The sequence below is a fragment of the Simochromis diagramma genome, unplaced genomic scaffold, assembly GCF_900408965.1.
Source record: "Simochromis diagramma unplaced genomic scaffold, fSimDia1.1 OVJJ01000753.1, whole genome shotgun sequence".
In the NCBI taxonomy this organism is placed as follows: Eukaryota; Metazoa; Chordata; class Actinopteri; order Cichliformes; family Cichlidae; genus Simochromis; species Simochromis diagramma.
The window spans coordinates 1,458,877-1,479,896 of record NW_024387523.1 but is presented as its reverse complement, the minus strand read 5'-3'; the positions used below and the strand labels follow the sequence as shown (position 1 = coordinate 1,479,896).

Here is a 21,020-nt window from a genome sequence, read left to right as displayed (position 1 = left end):
TTTGAAGATATTAAAGCAAAGATTTCAGTCAGGTGGAAGAAACTGTTCATATTTGTGTGATTTGAAGGCAGCAGGAAGCTCCTTCTGTCCTGCAGGTACAAACTAAGTTACTGTTTCTGTGAGTCCATCAGTGTTTCTTTAATCACCATCAGAGGATACAAATGTTTAAAAGAATAAATCCACAACTTATGTACCTGTAACTTCAGGAGGTTGTGGACATGTAGGCTCCACCGTGCTGCATGGTTTTGCTTCAGAGCCTCTTTCTTGTACCATAAAGGAAACGTAGATTAGATTTTTATTAGTTATTTAGTCTTTATGGCTTTTTTGTTGAAGATAACAAAACTCTAACTGAAGTCAAATCATCAATGAATTGTTCTTAAATTAGTTTTAGTTATGCTGCAAACATTACTGGGAAAAATCTTTTTTTAATCAGAAAATTGTGCACACTCACTGGTAACACAGAGGGCAACAACAGCAGCAGCCAGAAGAGCGCTGAGAACCAGCAGGGCCAGTCTCTCTGGGGTGACCTTTGGCCTTGTGCTCTTCACATTTTGTTGAGAGGCCTCTAAACATTCAAATGGAACACATATATCACAAAGATGTGAGATCGACATCCCTTCCTTATAGATTAAAGTTCCTTGAGGCTACTGTTTTGGTGCTATGTAAATAAACCCGAATTAAACTGAAGCTTGTAAATAAAATCCTGGGCTGACTTAGGCAGAAAAAATTGAGCACAGGGAGAAAAATGTAACCAGGAGAGAAAAACTGTTCATGCTCTTTACCTACCAGGCAGCTCTTCTGAAGTTGTCTGTGAGATCCTGACGTCTGAGTAAGTCAAATCAGCCAAAGAGGAAACAGGCTCTGGGCCTACAACGTAAAATGTGATTGCTGCTCAGTATCACGTGAATTTCTGTTAACTTGTGATAACATATAAGTTTAAAAAGAATGATATTCACACTAAATTCAAAGGTCCACTATAATTAGATCCTAAGGACATAATTCCCCGAAAATGAAAAAACAAAGAAACAAATTTTCTGTAAAAAAAATAAATAAATTAAGTATGGTGTTAGTGCATTTACAATACAGTGTAACAATTTTTGCAGAAAAAGGAACATTTTCACATCTTACATCATGTATACAGTGCTCATTTGAGGACATGTCCTTTCATGCTCGAGCTGATGTGCGCGTGTTGCATGTTCTTTTCATTTTAGCCCACTTTATAGTACAGGCAGGCATACAACAGTGATTTAAAACATTTTATTGTTAATGTTATCTTTGAACAGTGAATGTGAAAGGAAAAAAGTTAGACTTGGCTCCATCATTAAAAGACCACATAGGCCTACACATTTTGATGGCATTTATTTTTTTCTTGTACGTTACAAAGAACAGTCGTTCTCACATTTATATTGATATAATAAAAGCACAACTAAATAACTGAGCATCCATCATCCACATCGACATAATGAACATTAAATAAAGATACAAAAATATAAAGATATAAAAAGGCAGGAGCAATATGGGCTCCACCCCCGTACAGTACAGCATATTTTCAATGTAAGATGGGGAAATATTGTATTTTTCAACAAAAACATACCATGGGTACCAATTATACACTACTTAAGTTACTTACTTTGTACTTAGGATTACACTGTAAGTAATCCTTTCTTTGTTTCCTGTAATAACCTAACTTGTTACCCCCTTGTTCTAGTGTACCTACATTTAAGTATTTGGACATAAATATAATATATATATAAAATTGTAATTTAAAAAATACATTGAAATTGCATTGAAGTACAGGGTGATTAAGCCACATTATAAAGTGTTACCCATTAATATTCCAACTAACAAAAAGCCAATAATATTAAGCTGTATGCATATTAAATATAACTCATAAGTACACAAATAAATCAACTCACCTTTGGTTTCCATCGTCCCTCTTTTAAATTTGACATCAGAATAAACTATTTCAGCTTCAGGCATTTTACTGCTGTGTGACCATCGGTGAGTCTGAAAGAGACGTTTCACAGGCACAGAGAAAATGGAAAACTAAAAAAAAACCTTCCTGTCAAATAGACAAATGGGGAGGGCTTTACGAAGAACTGTTCCACAATATCAGACTGTTTTTTAAACTCGTGGTTATTTAAAAAAAATGCTCTACTTCCTTTTTTATGTGAATAAAATAAATTACAAATTTTCCATGACAAAGATGACGTTGAAGAGATGATGTTTGTATTCTTTTTAATGTTTTCAGAGGAAGTTCTTGATTAGATGCACTGTGAGTTTTATTAAGGAGTCGTAACTTGATTTTTGATCAAACTGAGGAATGATAATAAGCTAAATAAAATACGAAGACTCACCCTTCTTTCTTTCTCTCTCTTCCTCCTTTTGCTGTCGCTTTCTATCGTGTGTGTGTGTGTGTGTGTGTGTGTGTGTGTGTGTGTGTGTGTGTGTGTGTGTGTGTGTGTGTGTGTGCGTGCGCGTGTGCGCTTTGTTACAGAGGTAAAGGGTTGCCAGGGTCTCTCTCCCACTAATCTTGTATAAATGCCATACCTGGTGACACTATAAGTCACCAGGGCCGGTATTAGATGATGTTTGTCCAAAATTTTGGTCAATCTGCAGGTCTAATCTACTAATAAAAAAAGAAGTTTAAAATGATTTAATATATCTTACAGTAGGTGCTTTGGCACACAGGAAAACAGATATCAAGAAAAGAAATGTCACTGTGCTAACTACTACACCACCATGCCTGCTTTTAATCATAGCTGTTCATTTAGGTCCATGAGTATTTGAAAAATGATGATATGATGACAGATAATAAATCCACCAATCTATATGTGATTGAAGTGCAGATGTTTCTGCGTTAATTTAAGAGGTTTGGCAGAATTACAACCATTTGTATAGATTACAGCAGACTCATTATGCAGAGAAAGCTTTCCATTACTTAAAATTTGCACTACAGACTGCACTAACTTTAGGATTATCATATCCTAATAAACGTTTCACCCAGACAGTGGATGAAAAAGGTGGATACTTAAGCTCTGTTTCGATACAGCAGCACGGGGAGTGACAAGGACCAGCAGGCCGTCCTCTACCTGCATGCAGCAGAAACAGCTGAAAGGGAAGCATTTATTAGCTGCTCCTATGTTATGTGTCACAGCCATATCAGGGCCTCCTGAAACTGCCTTTGTGTGGGTGTGGTGTTCTCTCTCCGCCTCCTCCTCTTTGCTTGCTCCACCCTTCTGTCTCTTTCTCACTCTCCTCTCTCCCCAGGACACAGATGCTGTTCATTGGCCTCGTTTACCACCTGGGCCCAGTCAGAAATCACCTCTCTGAGGTTGTATAAGCTGGGGATGAACTGGATGTGGGGGGGTGGTTTTCTCTGGTGTCTCCACATTGTGTTCTAGGTGTCGAAAGAGGTCCTGTTATGAGATTGTCCTGCCTGTGGTGTGGAGTTGTAGGAGCAGTGGGGAGAGTAGCTGCTTCATGTGAGTATCGTGGGCTTGTGCCTCAGTAGCAGTGGAGCTTGCTGCTAGTGACAGGGTGGGCCTGTGGGCCCCCGGAAGTGCCTCATGGTGTGGAGTTTTGCTCTTTGTTGTTGCGACCTTTTTCTTTTTCTAGAGTTATTGGTAAAATGGCATTGCTGGCTCTTTCAGTTAAGATTATCTATAATAAAAACTATAATATTTGCTAAAAACTTCAGTCTGGTTTCCTTTCATTCTGTTCTGGACCCATTTGTTACCAGTCCCCACACACACCCCTAGACCTCCTTCATGGGGACGTAACATATGTTATCTCATTGTATTACTAGAAAGATTACATTTCACAGTAAAAGATGTGATATGCTAAACCCAGTTTCACTTCTCCACACAGAAGCAGATGATGAACCACAAGATTTTATAGCTGCTTTCTGAAATCTGCTCCTCCAGACCTGACCTACAGGACACACCACTGGCAAGCTCTACTCCGGTGGTGTTTGTGGATAGTTCGGCATCACGCAACCCAGACAACCCAATAGGATATGCAGTGGTCAGAGAACATTTAGTCAGGATCATTACTAGTGATGGGTAGATGAGGCCTCGTGAAGTGTTTCAGCATATTACCCAAACTGTATTGATACTGTGTCGACACAGTGTTGCTGTTTTACTCTATACTGACACCTGCTGGACCTTAAATATCATTGCAGGCAACTTACTTGAGACTCACAACAGACACTGATTCAATGACCTAATCATACTTGTATACACTATAAGGTATTGTACTTTCCATGGAATAATTTTATATATTTTACATTGCAAATATTTTATGAATGACATTAAGTGAAATTAAAATGAAAGTATTGTGAATGTAATATTACCCATTTAAATGTAATTGACTCAGAGTTTTAAAAGATATATTCGTTAAAGGATCCTCTGGGCCCTATTTCAGGAAGCCGGTTTAGTGCAAACTCTGAGTAAGTATACCCTGAGTTAACGAAAACTCTGGGTTTTCGGTTTCACAAAGCGAGATTAGATTAATTCTGAGTGAGTTACTATGACAACACACTCCGTGAAGCTAACCTGCCCCCTAGCAGGTTTACTTCAACTAACCCTGACTTTCTCCGCCTCTTTGTCGGAAACCTGACTGTAGGAAGTGTCAGACATGGCGTGCCCCTTCCTTGAAGAGCCAGTAGATGTTGAAGCACAAATTCTCCGCAGAGCTCTCCGCCGGGAGAGAGTGATTAGAGCGCGTTTGGACATTTTATCATTTCCTGATGATTTTCTGTGTGAACATTACAGTTTTTCAGCACAATCTCCCTTTGTTTTGCAGCTGAGGCTGTGTTACTTTTTTTTTTTCCGCGGAATTTGCATGTTATCGGCATATGCTGCCATCAGAATTTCGGCCTCAAGCGCTGTAAAATACATTGACCGCGCCTTCTTTCCCTCCGTCTCCATGGTGACTCGCTTCCTGAGTCACCATGACGGCTTCCTGAAATAGGGCCCTGGGCCCTATTTCAGGAAGCCGGTTTAGAAAACTCAGAGTGAAAAACGATACTCAGGGTCGAGTAACCCCGAACTGTCCAACTCGGAATATTCGGTTTCAGAAAGGCTGATAACAATTAGTTCAGTCAACGCGGAGTTGCTTTAACCCCAAGTTAAGCGCGCGCACGAGGATACATAAAGCCCTGATTAGTGGAGCACAGATTAAGCGAGTCACCATGGAGACGGAGGGAAAGAAGGCGCGGTCAATGTATTTTACAGTGCTTGAGGCCGAAATTCTGATGGCAGCATATGCCGATAACATGCAAATTCCGCAGAAGTAACACAGCCTCAGCTGCGAAACAAAGGGAGCATGCATGGCAAAACATAGCCGACAGAGTCAATGCGTGAGTGTTAATTTAAACATTGATCTAGGGATTTCCACCCATTTAACACGTTATTTATTATTTTTTATTTTTTATTTCATACATTTTATTTTGTGATGTGATGTGAGCGCAGGTGCAACCCAACAGGCCCCAAACGTTCCTGGCAGCAAGTAAAAATGAAATATAAAAATATAGTCCAAACAGGTGAGGTGTAATTGTATTATGAGCCATAGTGCTTGGTCTGTTTGTCCGATGTAAATCAATTGCAGTTAGAGGCTACATTAATTTCCCCTCTGTAAGCACTTATTGAAATTATCTGAGCACATTACAAGTACATATTTGCTTACTCTGTATGCTCAAATGTGACCCGTTATAGCCAACAGAAAAAAAGTGGAGGCCCGAAAAACAGGTGGGGGTCCTCCACCACCACCACTCACAGAGGCTGAGCAGTTGGCTTCCACATTTGTGATAATGTTGGCAGCATCACATATGATCTTCACAGTGCAGAGAACACAAATTAGCATCCATTACTATAATGAAATAATTTGTTAGTTTGAAATGCTACAGGGAACTATGTACCTGTACATTAATGCTGTGGAAAGACTTCCTGTTCACATAGTCTCCTTCATTTACTGAAGGAGCAATGATTGGAATGTGAGTGCCATCTATACAGCCAATCACGCCTGGGAACCGTGAGAATAAATGTAAAATTTAAGTAGTAGTTCAAATATCACCACATCATGAATTAAGTTTCGTTCATCCTGATACCTGCAATTTTGTGGCATCCCTCTTTGATAAATCTTGTGGGTCTGTGACCGGGGAACACCACAAACGAGTACAGGAGACGTTTCAGTGCAACTGTAACATTCCTGACTGCCCGACAGACGGTAGCCTTGGAAACGTGCTCAGCATCACCAATATTATACAGAAAGCTCCCGTTTGCAAAAAAACTGAAGTGCAATACAAATAATATGTACAGAACTGAGAGAATGTCCGCGATGTGTCACATGAGCAATATTAGGCCTGAGGATGTTATTCAAATAAATTATAGATTGTGCTGAAAAACGGTAACGTTCACACAGAAAATCATCAGGAAATGATAAAATGTCCAAACGCACTCTAATCACTCTCTCCCGGCGGAGAGCTCTGCGGAGAATTTGTGCTTCAACATCTACTGGCTCTTCAAGGAAGGAGCACGCCATGTCTGACACTTCCTACAGTCAGGTTTCCGACAAAGAGGTGGAGAACGTCAGGGTTAGTTGAAGTAAACCTGCTAGGGGGCAGGTTAGCTTCACGGAGTCTGTCGTCATAGTAACTCACTCAGAGAGACTGAGGAGGAGCTTCTTCCCGCAGGCGATACGGTCTCTCAATCACACCACCACACAGTACTGACCCACACATACAGTTCTTACACACACACTGGACTTTCTGGACTTTGTTTTTGCACAACACTGGTCACTATATTCTTCATTTCCGGTTAATACTTGTACAGCTGCTGTTATTGTGTATATATTATTTAGATTTAGATTTCTTCATACATTCTTATATAGTTCTATATTGTGTATTTTGTTGTACAGTTATTTTATTTTCAACTTTAATTTATATATTTTATCTTATTCTTCCCAGTTAAATTTACCCTTCATTCTAATTTGTGTTGTACAGTTATTTCTTTTTTAACCTTAATTTATATTTTATTCCTTCCTAGTTAAATTTACCCTTTTTAATTTTTCATATTTATTTCCTATCTTATTCATAGCCTTTCCTTTTTTTTGTTTTCTTTAGGTCACGAGCAGTTGTCCAAGCATTTCACTACATATCGTACTGTGTATGACTGTGTACGTGACAAATAAAATTTGAATTTGAATTAATCTAAACTCGCTTTGTGAAACCGAAAACCCAGAGTTTTCGTTAACTCAGGGTATACTTACTCAGAGTTTGCACTAAACCGGCTTCCTGAAATAGGGCCCTGGACATGAACCTCAGAAACAAGGCGTAGAGAACATGATGTGAACAACAGACAACCTGACAAAGAATGAACAGAAACACACAGACCAAATACACACAAGGGTGATTAGGGGGAAGTGGAAACACATGGGGAAACATCTGACACTAATCTGACATAACGAGACAAAGGAAGCAAAGCTTACTACACTGACATAGGACACAGACCTTCAAAATAAAAGAGGAAATGAGATGCAGACTAGACAATATAAACTTGACAACATAAGACACGTATCATGAAACCGGGAAAGGGAAACTTAAATACAGGGGTAGAAAACACAGAGACACTAATAAACAAATGAACTTAGCTACCCTAAAGAACACATAACATCCAAATAAACTAAACTCAAAGCACTGGGTCAACAGATCCAGGAACATGACATTTATGTCTTTAAGACATTCCTGCAGTTTAACTATTTGGTGTGTGTTATCTGGCTTCATGGACAGATAGAGCTTGGTGTCATCAGCATAGCAGTGAAGATTTATGCTATGTCTTCTAATGATGCTGCCTAGGGGAAGCATGTATAATGTAAACAGAATTGGTCCTAGCACTGAACCCTGTGGAACACCATAATTGACCTTAGTGTGTGAAGAGGACTCTCCATTTACATGAACAAATTGGAGTATGATACAAACCACTGCAGCGCAGTACCTGTAATACCTACAGCATGCTCTAATCACCCTAATAGGATATTATCAGAGGTGGGACCAAGTCATTGTTTTGCAAGTCTCAAGTAAGTCTCAAGTCTTTATCCTCAAGTCTCAAGTCAAGTCTCAAGTAATGTCAGGCAAGTCAGAGTCGAGTCTCAAGTCACTGGTGTAAAAGTCCGAGTCAAGTCACAAGTCTGAAATTTTGAATTTCAAGTCCTTTCGAGTCATTAAAAAAAACGAAAAAAAGCATGTTGCAGTTATATGCTGAATGTAAATATTAGACCATGTAATTTTTAAATCTGTGTTTTTCTCAACACATGACAAAATAGTGAACTTAGAAAATATACACAAATTGTGAAATTGCACCTCTTTAAAATGCAGCTCAATTAAACCTAGCTCCAAGAATAATTTTCACTGACAGTTCTGAGATAAGCTGCATGTTATTCTTGGATGCGCTTGTAGGACCGGCTTTAAAATCGCATGGCAAAAATATCATACACATTAAAAAAAAAACTGCATCACCAACGTAGCCTGGAAAACATTTGCTAGTTAGATGAAGTCAGCTATCTCATCGTAGCATATTTATATGCATATTTATAATCATACGGTTCTTGGAGTGAGTGCATACACTCGTGAAGTTTAGTAACTTCCGGTCACTGCAACAAGCCCAGGTACAGTTTACCGACGGATGGGTGCAGGACCTTGAAATGCACCGTGTAGAACGAAAGACCATCGTACATATCATAAGTTTACCAGTCTCACAAATCGTCATCATAAATACACATTCGTTAACCGTTTATTAATAGGACCTTTGAGCTCAACGATAATTAATTAGTAGTGGAAATAATTTCTGGTACGCATCACAGAAATGTAGCAGTGACAATAATATTGTATGCTGTAATCGCACTGGGCAATTAGTGATACAAAACAACTGTTTTATCCTGTGAATAAAAGTATATGTTTTTGTCAATGTACCATAATAACAGAAGCGAAACACAATATTGTGTCAGGACAATTCACTATTTATGCACAATAAACAAAGGAGCATAGCGCGACAATTTCTGTTCAGCGCCAGACTTGCTTGTAACCTATATCACCAATTATGTTATGAAAATGACATATTAACTACAACAGCAGACTGACCTTCGTGTAAATGCTTGGAGCAGACTAACCTGTGAGCTGGAGTGTTCTGGGACGTTATATTTGGTCTTTGAATGGCTGCAATCCAGGCCACCCGTCGCCTCTTTGTTACTTCGGAAACATGGCTCGAACAATTTCTCTTCAACGACGTAATCCGATAACAACCGATCTCTTTACCCGTCGGCTTCCCGTGGCTGTCATGCGACCGGCTATTGCAGTTAATAATACAACAGCTTCTTGCCATTTTTGTGTTTCTTTTTATCACTGTATAACTGATTTCAATTGAAAGCCTGCGTGCGCTAGTACCGCTTGCCACGAGTTCCCAGAATCCTTTGCGGTTCTACCCGTGAATGACGTCACATTTTCAATCTCTATATAATATGCGTGTTAAATTTTATATTTGGGGTAAAATATCAAGTCTTTTCAAGTAAACCGGTTCAAGTCCAATTCAAGTCCCAAGTCATTGGTGTAAAAGTCCAAGTCAAGTCACAAGTCTTAGAACATTTTTTCAAGTCAAGTCTAAAGTCATAAAATTAATGACTCGAGTCTGACTCGAGTCCAAGTCATGTGACTCGAGTCCACACCTCTGGATATTATGGTCAACAGTATCGGACGCTGCACTGAGGTCTAGCAGGACAAGCACAGAGATGAGTCCACTGTCAGAGGCCATAAGAAGATCATTTGTAACCTTCACTAAAGCTGTTTCTGTGCTGTGATGAACTCTGAAACCTGACTGAAACTCTTCAAATAAGCCATTCCTCTGCAGATGATCTGTTAGCTGTTTGACAACTACTCTGCCGGTCGGAGCGGGCATGCTCCATTTTGCGTAACTATTTTTAAATCCCGGTAGCACTGCAACCACGTAAGCTAGCGCAATCATTTTTTTTGCCTATAAAACCGGAGGAGTTGTACTTACATCTTATGCCATCAGCTTGTCCTAGGTTACGGTTTCCTTCCACATATAGCTTTGCAAAAACTGCATAAAAACCACTTGCAGCAACAAAAACACAATATTCCAGAAACACGCTTTGCCATCCGATCAGCTGTTTGTAACACTTCCTACTCCATCAGCGCGAACTATCGCATGTCCACCATGACCTGCCCGAAACCGGAAGTGGCGTCATTTTGCGGAAATGTAGTTTTTTACCAACAGGACCTTATGAGCCTATACTTGTGTTTTTAAAAGTTATGTTTGACTTTATGACTTTCTGTGTCGTTTCTGGGATGCTTAGGACTCATATTGCACTGCTGGAAATAGTTTATTTCGATGCATATGCTGTTTTTTTTGCAAATTTGCATTATAATATTTATTTTCGTTTTTTCTGCAGTATATAAAAATTTATAAAAACAATTTTCAATTTTTTTTGTAGTTTATTGCATTTATTGCAATTTATGTAATTACTATGCACTTAATGCATACATATTATTAAAACTTTGGCTATAATGGTTGTATTGATGTATATCAACTTGAAATGCTCCCAAAAATGGCACTACAAGATGTAAAAATATAATATAAGCTCTGGCGGACTTGGTTCTATGCTAGGTCTTAAAGGGTTAAAGGATGTTTGATATGAAAGGAAGGTTGGAGATCGGCCTATAATTAGCTAAGACAGCTGGGTCTGGGGATGGCTTTTTATGTAAAGGTTTAACTAGAGCCAGCTTCAAGGCCTGTGTTACATAGCTGATTATTAGAGATAAGTTGATCATATTTAAGATTGAAGCATTTATTAATGGCATGACTTCTATGAGCAGGTTTGTAGGAATGGTGTCTACAAGGCACGTTGATGGTTTAGAGCAGTGGTTCCCAAACTTTTTTTGCTAGGCCCCCCTTTGTTTTACAGGAAAAATGTTCGCGCCCCCCCAGCACATCCTCCAACCACACACACCCATTATTTTGCTCCATTGCGGTTTATTTCACACCTCACACATTTAGTAAACAATTAAGCATATACAAGTAATCTGCAATAAATGACAGGTAGTAAGAAAATAAACTACTAACTCTTTTCCGCTACGTCCACACCTACACGGGTATTTTTGAAAACGCAGCTTTTTCGTCCACACGTAAACAGCGTTTTCAGTGGTTTTAGCATTTTCACTGATTACTGCACAGCTGGACAGAACAGGCAAATTAAAAAAAAAATCATTAAAACATAACGACAACGAGCAGAGTTACACTAATAGAGTGTAACTTTGTGGGAGTCTTTATTTGTGTGGAGTTCATTTGTTCAGTTGGAGGAGTAGAACAAGAAAAACTGGAAAATTTAAATACTGACAGGAGGGAGGAGTTCTTGTGGTTAGAATTTCAATGAAATCATTTGAATGTAGAGCATTAGTCCCTCCTCTGATGTAGTATAAGAGATCCTAACTTTCAATGCTCCTTGTTTTTTCCACCTTTTCAGAATCAGAGAAGTTCCTGAAAGAATCACGGGAGGTAAGATAACATCAAATGACGGGAACACGCAAGCTAGACTTAGCTATAAATGAATGACTTGATGAACCTGATTGCTACTTACTGGGGATGGCTATAACTCAGGGGATAGCAGGTTATTTACTAATTGGGTGGTTAGTGGTTCATTCCCTGGCTGGCCCAAGTTATTCTCCACCCTGCATTTCACCAGGGTGTAAATGTTAGACAGAATTCACTGAAGCATAGGAAAAAGTACTCGTATCAATGGTTGAATGAGGTGTATTGTGTAAAGCGCTCGGACTACTCTAGTAGCAAAGGGTTATTTAAGAACAAGTCTAAATAAATCACCAAATTAAATATTTCACTAATTACATTTTATTTACTTTAAAAACTGAAATTAGATTTTACCCTTTATATAAAAAAGTTATTATCATTTATTAAATGTTTAAAGTTAGTCCTTACTTTGGTTCTTTGTGACACCACTGCAGTCTGAATGCAGACATTTAAAAGAAGCTAACAAAGTCAAAATGGTTAAAGTTAAAAGCAAGTGAAAAACCAGCCATGTTCTGCTTGAAAATAACTGCAGAAAATGTGAGGCCACCTCATTACTTGAGGCCACCTTTGAAAAATGATGACAAAGTCTGGAATATAGGGAATTAAAAAGATAGAAATGATTGAGAGGTGGCTCTAGATTTTTGCACAGTGTTGTAATTTGGAATAACTGTACATCAGTGAATACCCTTACAATCACAAACTGCAAGTGTGTGTTTAAGTTACTATTTTTAAAATGCAAGTTTGTCATATTTGTCACTTATCATATCTGTTACTTATGGTTAAATGCTTTTCTTACATTTCAGTTCCACAGACCAAAGTTTGCTGACACTTAAGAAGATACAAGACATCTGTTTCCACTACACAATGAGAATTTATTTGGTGCAAGCCTGGCGATACCTAATTAAGGGTAAAACAAAGTTAAACATAGTACTGGTCAAATATAAGATGTGATAACATTTTATAATACAGTTGGCAACACATCATAGCTTTACATCATCTGTCATATGTTTCTGTTCAATTTAGGGTGCAATTATAAGTAATTCCAAATAAATGTTTAATTGAATTGTACCTTTGATTTATTCTGAATTACAGAAAAAAAGTTATATTATGAAAAGTGTGCTCCCTTCAAAAGCATACACAAACTGAGTTTTGCCTTCTCTTGTTTTACTTAAACAGAATTATTTGGATTATTATTAATATTATTATTTGGAGGTAAAGTTAAGGTACTTTAACTGCTAATAAATAGGGCAGTGAAGGTGATAACTGCCACGGTCCAGTGTCAGTAACAGAGTTGTTTTTTTTAGTTTGGTTTTTGTGTTCCCTCTGTTTACTGTCTGTACCATGTCTCCATACATTTCCGGTTTTATTGTGAAGGTCTGTGTCTCATGTGAGTGTATTCTGTTTCACTTCCTTGTCTCGTCTTTCCCAATCAGTCCCAGCTGTGTTGCCACCTGTTCCTCGTTCCCTCTTGTAACTGCCTGCGTATTTATAGTGTGTATCATCTGCTCATTGCTGGTTTGTCTGTGCATTTCCCTGCGTCCTCCTGTGTGGGTTCCCCGAGTCTCCCTGCAGCTCCCTTTCAAATCTATTGTATTTAGTTGTCTCTAGTTTAGGGATCCTCAGGTTCTGTTTCATGCCCACTGCGTGTCTGTTTATTTCACCTCCCTAATAAAACTCCCTTGCATCTGAAAGCTGCCTGCATCTTAGGTCCTTCATTAAATTCCACACAGCTTGCCCCACGAGCCGTGACAATAACTTTCTTATTTTTTGCAGACTGGAGACAGCTGGGATCAACTGGCCATTCCAGAAGAATGATTACCAGGCTGCTGAACACTGCCTACCGAAGCCCTATGCAGCGTCTAAGAACTCGTCCACAAACTCTATCCGGTCCAGTGACTTTGTTGGGTTTGATGTGGCTCAGGGGTCGCTTCATTTCGTGGGTCCCTGTCACCAATGCAGATGATGGTACTGCCAATGGAGAGAAACCTTCTCTTTTAGGCAGGTTCACATCATGGTGGGTAACACAAGTTTTCACAATTTTTTTTTAAAAAGTAAGAAAACTATTGCTGTATTCTTATTTTTTTTTTAAAAAAAAAACCTGTCACCACAGAATTAAACACAATTCTTGTAACTTCTAAAACAAAATCGATTGCTCAAAAACAAGCAATTGTGGGAACATAATTCCAAATAATTACAGTGCAAATATTAACTTTTTCTTTTTAGGTTTTATGGAACTCCTTCCAAGTACTCAGATATCATCTCCAACAGTGATCTGAAATCTAAAGGACCTCCTGCTGTCTACCAACTGAGACCAAAGAAAGAGAAGTTTGGGAGTCTGACAAGAATCACTGTTGGGGAAAAAAAAAAAAACAAGCCAAATAAAACCATCTTACTTGTGGGTGAAACGGGAGCAGGAAAATCTACTTTGATCAACGCTCTAGTCAACTTCACCATGGGGGTTCAGTTTGAGGATGGAGTCTGGTTTCAGATTATAGAGGAGGAGAAGAGAAGTCAGACAGGAAGTCAGACATCAGATGTGATCGTGTATGACATCTTTGGTTTTGAAGATAAAACTCTGCCCATCTCTCTGAGCTACTCTCTGACCATCATTGTTACTCCTGGATATGGACAAACCAGAGGTACTGAAATGGATGATAGCATCAGTGAAAGACTATTAGACTTGTTTCAATCAGAGGATGGAGTTAACAAAATTCATGCAGTGGGTCTGGTGATGAAGGCAAGTGAGAATCGACTGAGTGACCGACAGATGTACATCTTTGATTCAGTGGTGTCTTTGTTTGGAAAAGATCTGGAGAAAAGCATTGTTGCTCTCATCACACACTCAGATGGAATAACACCTGAAAATGCTCTCAAAGCTCTCGAAATTGCAAAAATTAAATGTTCAAGAAATGGAAATAATGAGCCTGTTCACTTCCTGTTTAATAACCAACAGAGCAAAGAGAGAACAGAAAAAAATGAATCTTGTTTGAAGACAGCATGGAGAATAACAGAGAGAGGAATGGATGAGCTCACAGCTTTTCTAGGAAAAACTGCACCGGAAAAGTTGTTGGTAACAACTGAAGTGTTACGTGAATGCATAAAACTGAACGCCTGCATACAAAACTTGAAAGAGAAAATAAATGAAGTTGAACTCAAGCAAACCGAAGCCAGACAGATACAAGAAGTGTTAGAGAAACATAAAGAAGAGATGCAAAACAATGAAAATTTCTCTGTCAAAGTTCTGGAGTTTTACAAAGAGAAAGAATATATAAAAACTGGGAGGTGGGGTTTGGTGTTTTATAGTGGTACTGTCTGCTGTACAAACTGTCAGGAGAACTGTCACTTGGATTGCAGAATGGCCTGGTATCCTGGACACTGTGATGTCATGAGCGGAGGCTACTGCACTTCTTGCACCGGGAAGTGCCCTGCATCAGATCATGTGAAAGGAAATTGGAGATATGTGCAGAAAACAAGGAAAGTCTGGCAGACATCAGAAGACATGAAAAAGAAGTATGAAAAAAATAAGTCTGAAAGTCAAAAGCAGATGAGTCTTCTGGAACACCTTCAAGAGGAAATAAGCCAACTGGCAGCAAAGAAGTCACAGTTACTTGGTGAGTGCTACCAACGACTTGTCACACTGGAGCAGATCGCTCTGAAAGCTGATTCAGCATCCACTTTTGTCCACTTGGACTTCCTGATTGAGAAGATGAAGGAGGAACAAAACGCAGAGAAGGTCCAGAAACTGGAGGAAATGAGAAAGAGAGTGGATGAAGGAACCAGAGTAGGGTCAAGGTATATGCGGGGAAAAAACTAGAGAAGTGAAAAAGTGGGGTTAGGGGTAGGAATGGATGACTGACAGCAAACTCCATCAGTCCCCATTGAGTGAAATCCTACATTTACTTTTTTAGATGTGGCGTTTTGAGTGTTCTATGTATTCAATTGTGTGTCCTCATTGTTACTTCAAAAGTGTCTGAGTTCATTTTATACTTTTTAATTTGGTTAGGTTTGTGAAAAAGAACGCAATGGGGGGGGGGAGAGGGGACTGAGCCTGCCACCTCCGTGAGGCAGGACATGCACGGGCCATCCCTCCCGAAGGAAACCCACCCTGCTGGTTGTCACGATTACGGGAAAGCCTGCTGACGCCATTGGGACCTCAGTCTTTGGTTAATTTTTGCGTTTGTGTTGTGTTTTATGTTTTGTATATTGTTGTAGTTTTTGTGATTGGGGTTCGCCTTTATCTAAGTAATTATAACTCTTATATGAACTTTTATGAGGCAAGAAATAAATATAGAAAATAAAAGGAAAAAAAAGAAAATTTAAACAAAAGTTTTATTTAATTAATTATTAAGGTCCTGTGGGGATAGGTTAATTGGATAATCCAAATTGCCACTAGGTGTGAATGTGCTAGTGAATGTGAGTGTGAATGGTTGTCTGTCCCTATGTGTTAGCCCTGTGACAGACTGGCGACCTGTCCAGGGTGTACCCTGCCTCTCGCCCAATGACAGCTGGGATAGGCTCCAGCGCCCCCCGCGACCCTGAAAAGGACAAGCGGAAGCAAATGGATGGATGGATGGATAATTATTAAGATCAAGAAAATGGTGTGCCGTAAACGCAACGATTCGACCCTTCAAGGTTCTTCTTCAGGCGCTTGGCACACAAAAAAAACTGCTGACAAAAATGTGGCTGTAATGCACAGTTCTGTGGCTGGTAAGAGATGTTCACTCTTCAACGCTCCAAATCCGAATGAGCTCCTGGCTGACTCCACCTCCCTTTATACTGACTGTGTGTGTTTTTTATGTTTTGTCAATCCATTTCCAATTCTCCTTTTGTAAAACGTGTATTAACCTTCTGCATGTGAATCCTTTTTACCATTACCCTCAAATATGAACTCTAAACATTTTACAATACACTGTTTTTAATATTTAATCTTTTTAACTGTATTTGTTTCTTGTGAAATGATGTCATGAAATAACACTGTTTTTAATGTTTTACGTGATTCCACGTTTTTTTAATCTAAACATCATTTTTTATCAAATAAAAATGTTTTAATCAATTTTTTATAATGTGAATAATGTCCATGTCCAATTGTAATTAACTGTACATATTAGGATGAGGGTTTTGTATTATGGCCCCCAGGTTAAGATTAGAATTAGGATGGGGGAGGGGTTAGGGGAAATCAAATTTGGGAGTCAGGGGTAGGGTAGGGGAATTGATTCCTCCTACAAGGGTAGAAGGAAGGTGCGCGGGCCGTCCCACGGGAGAACCCCAGATCCTTGTTTGGGTTATCAAGGAAGAGGTGCTGGCGCCACCTTCCGTAGCAGACTTCTTGCCACTTGTCATTCATGACGGGTGGTTTTTAATTATTCGTTTTAAATTTACAAATGTTTTTTAACCTAAATGAAATGTAAAAAAATTGAAAAAAGTAATGAATTGTTCTTTTCAACTGAAAGTGAAACCCAAAAGGGGCTTAAACAACTAAAAGAGAGACAAAGGCTTAAAAATCCCTTAAAATAAAAACAGTCTATTCGGCTCTTTCTTTGAAATGTTTCTTAGAAAATAAATAAATAACTAAATAAGGCTTGGTTTTAAACAGAAAGGAAACACCCAAAAGGGGCTTAAACAATGTGAGATTATTCTGTTATCATATGTTATCTTATATCTGTAGTTAAAGTAGTTGAATTATGTTAACTGCTGTAGGTCATATAATATCCTTTAGTCTAGATTGTGTGCTGTGTATGTAGCTTAGTTTCCATTATATTTTTGGGTTAAAAGAATGTGACCATTTTTGGATTTGTTAGACAGCTGTGCATCACCCTGTACCCTTGATCTGCTGTGAATGTGTTACACTGTTTTCTTGACATTTCATACTGCTGAATCATGAAGAGAATGTTGTGTGCAGAGGACCTTGTGCCTATAATAGAAGAGACGGACCACATTCCATACCCCCACCTTTACAGAGAGCAGAAAAATAAGGAGCCGAGGTCATAACTTAGGCGCCGTGTGAGAGAAAGAATGTGAATGTTTAGGCTTTTACGACTAGGTGGGGGCCACTAAAGGCTATAACAGCTTGAGTAACCCTCCACCAGTTTGAGATTTGCTGTGACCCTCTTCATGCATCTCTCCCCATCATGATGGCTTGTGCTCATAAGTGTTGAATTGTATGGAAATAAAGAATTGTTGATTGAGCATCTATACACCGAGTATTGTCCTTCCTTCAGCCCAAAGATTAAAAGAATTGGGAGATTTCCCATACGGAAAAGAAATAGTAAAAACTTATATGTGATTACTCATGAAAGTGGCCACTTTCGCATTACTTTCGTACATTGTTTTAGGAAGTATCCAAAACATACAAGTTTCATTATATAATTTTTCAAGGGATCTTATATCTGTTTTCACACTTATATGCTTTTCATACAAGTTTCACACAAGACAGATACAAACGTTATAAGATTTATATACATCTTTTCCATATGGGTTAACAACAACTAAAAGAGAGCACAGAGGCTTAAAAATCCCTAAAAACAAAAAAAACGTGTTTTCCAGTTCAAAAAATGTTCAAACGTGCCTCAGGCAACGTTTTGACCTTAAGAGGTCTTCCTCAGGCCTGTGAGGCACGAAAGAAAAGAAGAGAAAAGCGCTCAAAACAATGGCTGGCTGCTGGAGATGTGCACTGTTCAGCTGTCAAAAACAGAATGAGTAGTGATGTGGGATCGATCCTGAAATATCGATTCCTCCGATACCAATCATTTATGTTCTAGAATCGATTCTCACATTAAAATATCGATATTTTAGTAATTTAGAGTAAATTTGTAGTTCATTAACAGGAACACAGTGGAAAGAAACTATAACATTCGGATTGTCTACATTCAAAGGAACTACTCCCTCTTCCGCCTTTCATAGTCATGTGCGAAATACGGCTGTATAAATGTCTCGCAGCACCTTGGCGCGCGCACTCACAACAATGGCTGAGCGTAATTGTGCGGACGTATTTTACCTCCACAAACAGCTGAGACATGGTTTGGATACATGTGGCAAAAAAGTGCTCCAAGAGTGAGGTGTTGTGGCCATACTAGGGAGACATTCAAAAGGGCTGTTTGGGGGGGGGGGGGGGGGGGTAAAATACATTGCACAGGGTTTATTTATCGGATAAAATACATTAACAGCGGCCTCCCATGGACGAACATGATAGAGCCTGCCTGAAACTAGGAGAAACATTGAAACGGGTGTGGCATCCTCAGAGGGAAACGTGGGTGTACGGGGCGCGGGAGCCAACCCGATGCACAGCATGTGAAAAGCGACCCAGGGGTACTCTGGGACCCCCGGTGTCCGGAGCTGCCCCGAAGGGGAGTACGAGGGTTAAATGATTTAATCTCTTGCATGTGAGTCTTTGTCTCTGTGTTCAGTGGTTCCCCTTTTGTTTCCTGTTTTATTCTGATGGTACTTTGCTTATCATTCTAATGCCAAAACAGATTAGTTTCACCATGTGTGCATGTGTGTATAACCACAGATCTGAATTTACTGGTTCCTAGTTATAGCCAATTCAGTAAGTTGAGTCAGACTCTTAAAGATTAGTAGTTAATTAAAGGTAGTCATTAAAAGTAACAAATGATCTTCATGCCACGGACAAGGGAGACATTAATAAAGCTCTCACAGCCCTACCTTACAATGCTTATTATCCATACTGGACTTTGGATGCCTTTTTTTTTTTTTAAATTATGTTTTGTCTCTGTCTTGATTATTAAATTTTCCACTTTCTTTAAGTTGTTTAGAATGGACTGAAATTTACAAAGCTTGTCTCAGTAACCACTCAAAGTCCTTTACACTACAAGCCAAATCCAACTTTTTTCACATATTCATCTAGGTCTCCATTCAGTATCTAATTCTGCATCTACAACTAGGACCAATTTAGAAATACCGATTAATCAAAATTGCAGAACAAATCCCATATAGCCACAAAGAAAAAACACGAAAGCCACATAGAGACACCAGGAAAGTGAGGTGACAGGGCTCACCACTACACCACCATGACGCTTTGGTTATATCCATGTGAATTTGTTTTATTTCAACATAAACACATTATGTTCTAAAATTAGCAATTAATTATTTATTAATTAATAATTAATGTTTTTTTCTATAAGTAACTGGTGGTTGTTTGATGACCACTCAGCTCTGACTGAAGCGTCCTGTTGATTTACCATCACATTAATGTTCTTACTTTCTGTGGACAACTCGTCATACACAGACTTCAGAATTAGTCCAAGAATGTCACGGTACTGGACCATGAGGCCCAGGGTTTAAGTTCTAATGCACATTTTTGTATCCACATGTGTAGTTTAACGCATCTAGTTGTTTTCTAGTTTGCAGTTTAGTCCTTGGTTTCTTAGTCCCTTTTGTCATCTCTCCTTGGTCCGTGTGTCTACCTGTCATGTTTCATGTCTCTGGTTAGGTTAAGTTCATGTTCTATCTCCATGTCTCTGTGTTTCCTGTTTTATTTTGAAAGAGTCTGCTGTTCTTTGTTCATTGTAGTTAGTGTTACTCTCCCCTGTATTGTCATTATGTTTCCTTCTAGTCAGCTGTGTTCTCATGTGTCTCCACTTCCCCTGATCACCTCATGTGTGTATTTAAGTCCTCAGTCTTCCTTTGTTCGTCGCCGCGTCGTCTGTTCAACTCCCCCCGTGTTATGGCAGGTTTCAGGACTCTGTGCTGGTCATGTCCATGTTGCTTCCGTGTATACGTTTCATAGTTCTTTGTTGTTCCAGCACAGAGTCCTGTTCATAGTAGTCTCCCATGTGCATCGTTGTCACCCTGTCTTCACTTTCCCTGCTGTCTGAGTTAAGTGTCAGTTCTTAGTTTTCCTAGTTCAGCTTCTAGTTTAGTTTTGCCTCTGTACTTTCTGTTGTTTGCCACGTTAATCAGCCCAAATAAAGGCTCGCTTTTCGTTTCAAGTTCAGTACTGTCTCCTCGTCTATGTCTGCACCTGGAACCTCACACTCCCACACATGGTCCGCCCACCGCAGACCGTGACAAAGTGCCTCTGCATTATAATCAGAATCAGAAAGGGGTTTTATTGCCAAATGTTGAGCAGGTTGCTGCGGTACTTGCGAAACATATTGTAAGACAAACACTTACATAAACATAAAAATTTTAATTAAAAGTGCTAAGCAGATTGATATATAAATGTATGCACACACAGAGTCATGTGTTTGTTGTGGGAACAGTACTTATGGTTATTGTTCATGAGTCCAACAGCAGCGGGACGAAATTGTTGTTATGCCGAGAGGTTCTTCAGCTGAAGGCAGCTGAAGAAACATGTATTCTGTAAAAATTAATAGTTTACTCATTCTTTGACAAACAGAAGAATGTTTCCTTGCCCCTTTGCTTAAGCTTTTAGAAACAATAATTGTATAACATCTTGTGGTTCACTGT

At 39.1% G+C, this 21,020-nt stretch overlaps 2 protein-coding genes across 2 annotated transcripts in view; one reads left to right on the top strand and one right to left on the bottom strand.

The window, feature by feature from the left end:
• LOC120726499 (C-type lectin domain family 4 member E-like) overlaps nt 1-21,020 on the bottom strand; it is a 40,036-nt gene that overhangs the window by 770 nt on the left and 18,246 nt on the right. The window contains exons 1-4 of the mRNA XM_040020121.1: nt 1,917-2,409; nt 787-867; nt 452-565; nt 195-263 (exon numbers count right to left, since the gene is read on the bottom strand). Coding sequence (XP_039876055.1) covers nt 195-263; nt 452-565; nt 787-867; nt 1,917-1,980 — 328 coding nt within the window. The 5' untranslated portion in view covers nt 1,981-2,409. Of the gene's footprint in view, nt 1-194; nt 264-451; nt 566-786; nt 868-1,916 lie in introns of the transcript that reaches the window.
• Nucleotides 11,471-16,561, top strand: LOC120726495. Its single transcript, XM_040020106.1, has 5 exons — nt 11,471-11,564; nt 12,398-12,501; nt 13,368-13,608; nt 13,818-15,943; nt 16,181-16,561. Exons 2-4 carry the CDS (start codon nt 12,459-12,461, stop codon nt 15,406-15,408), a joined length of 1,875 nt encoding a protein of 624 aa, XP_039876040.1. The 5' UTR covers nt 11,471-11,564; nt 12,398-12,458; the 3' UTR covers nt 15,409-15,943; nt 16,181-16,561.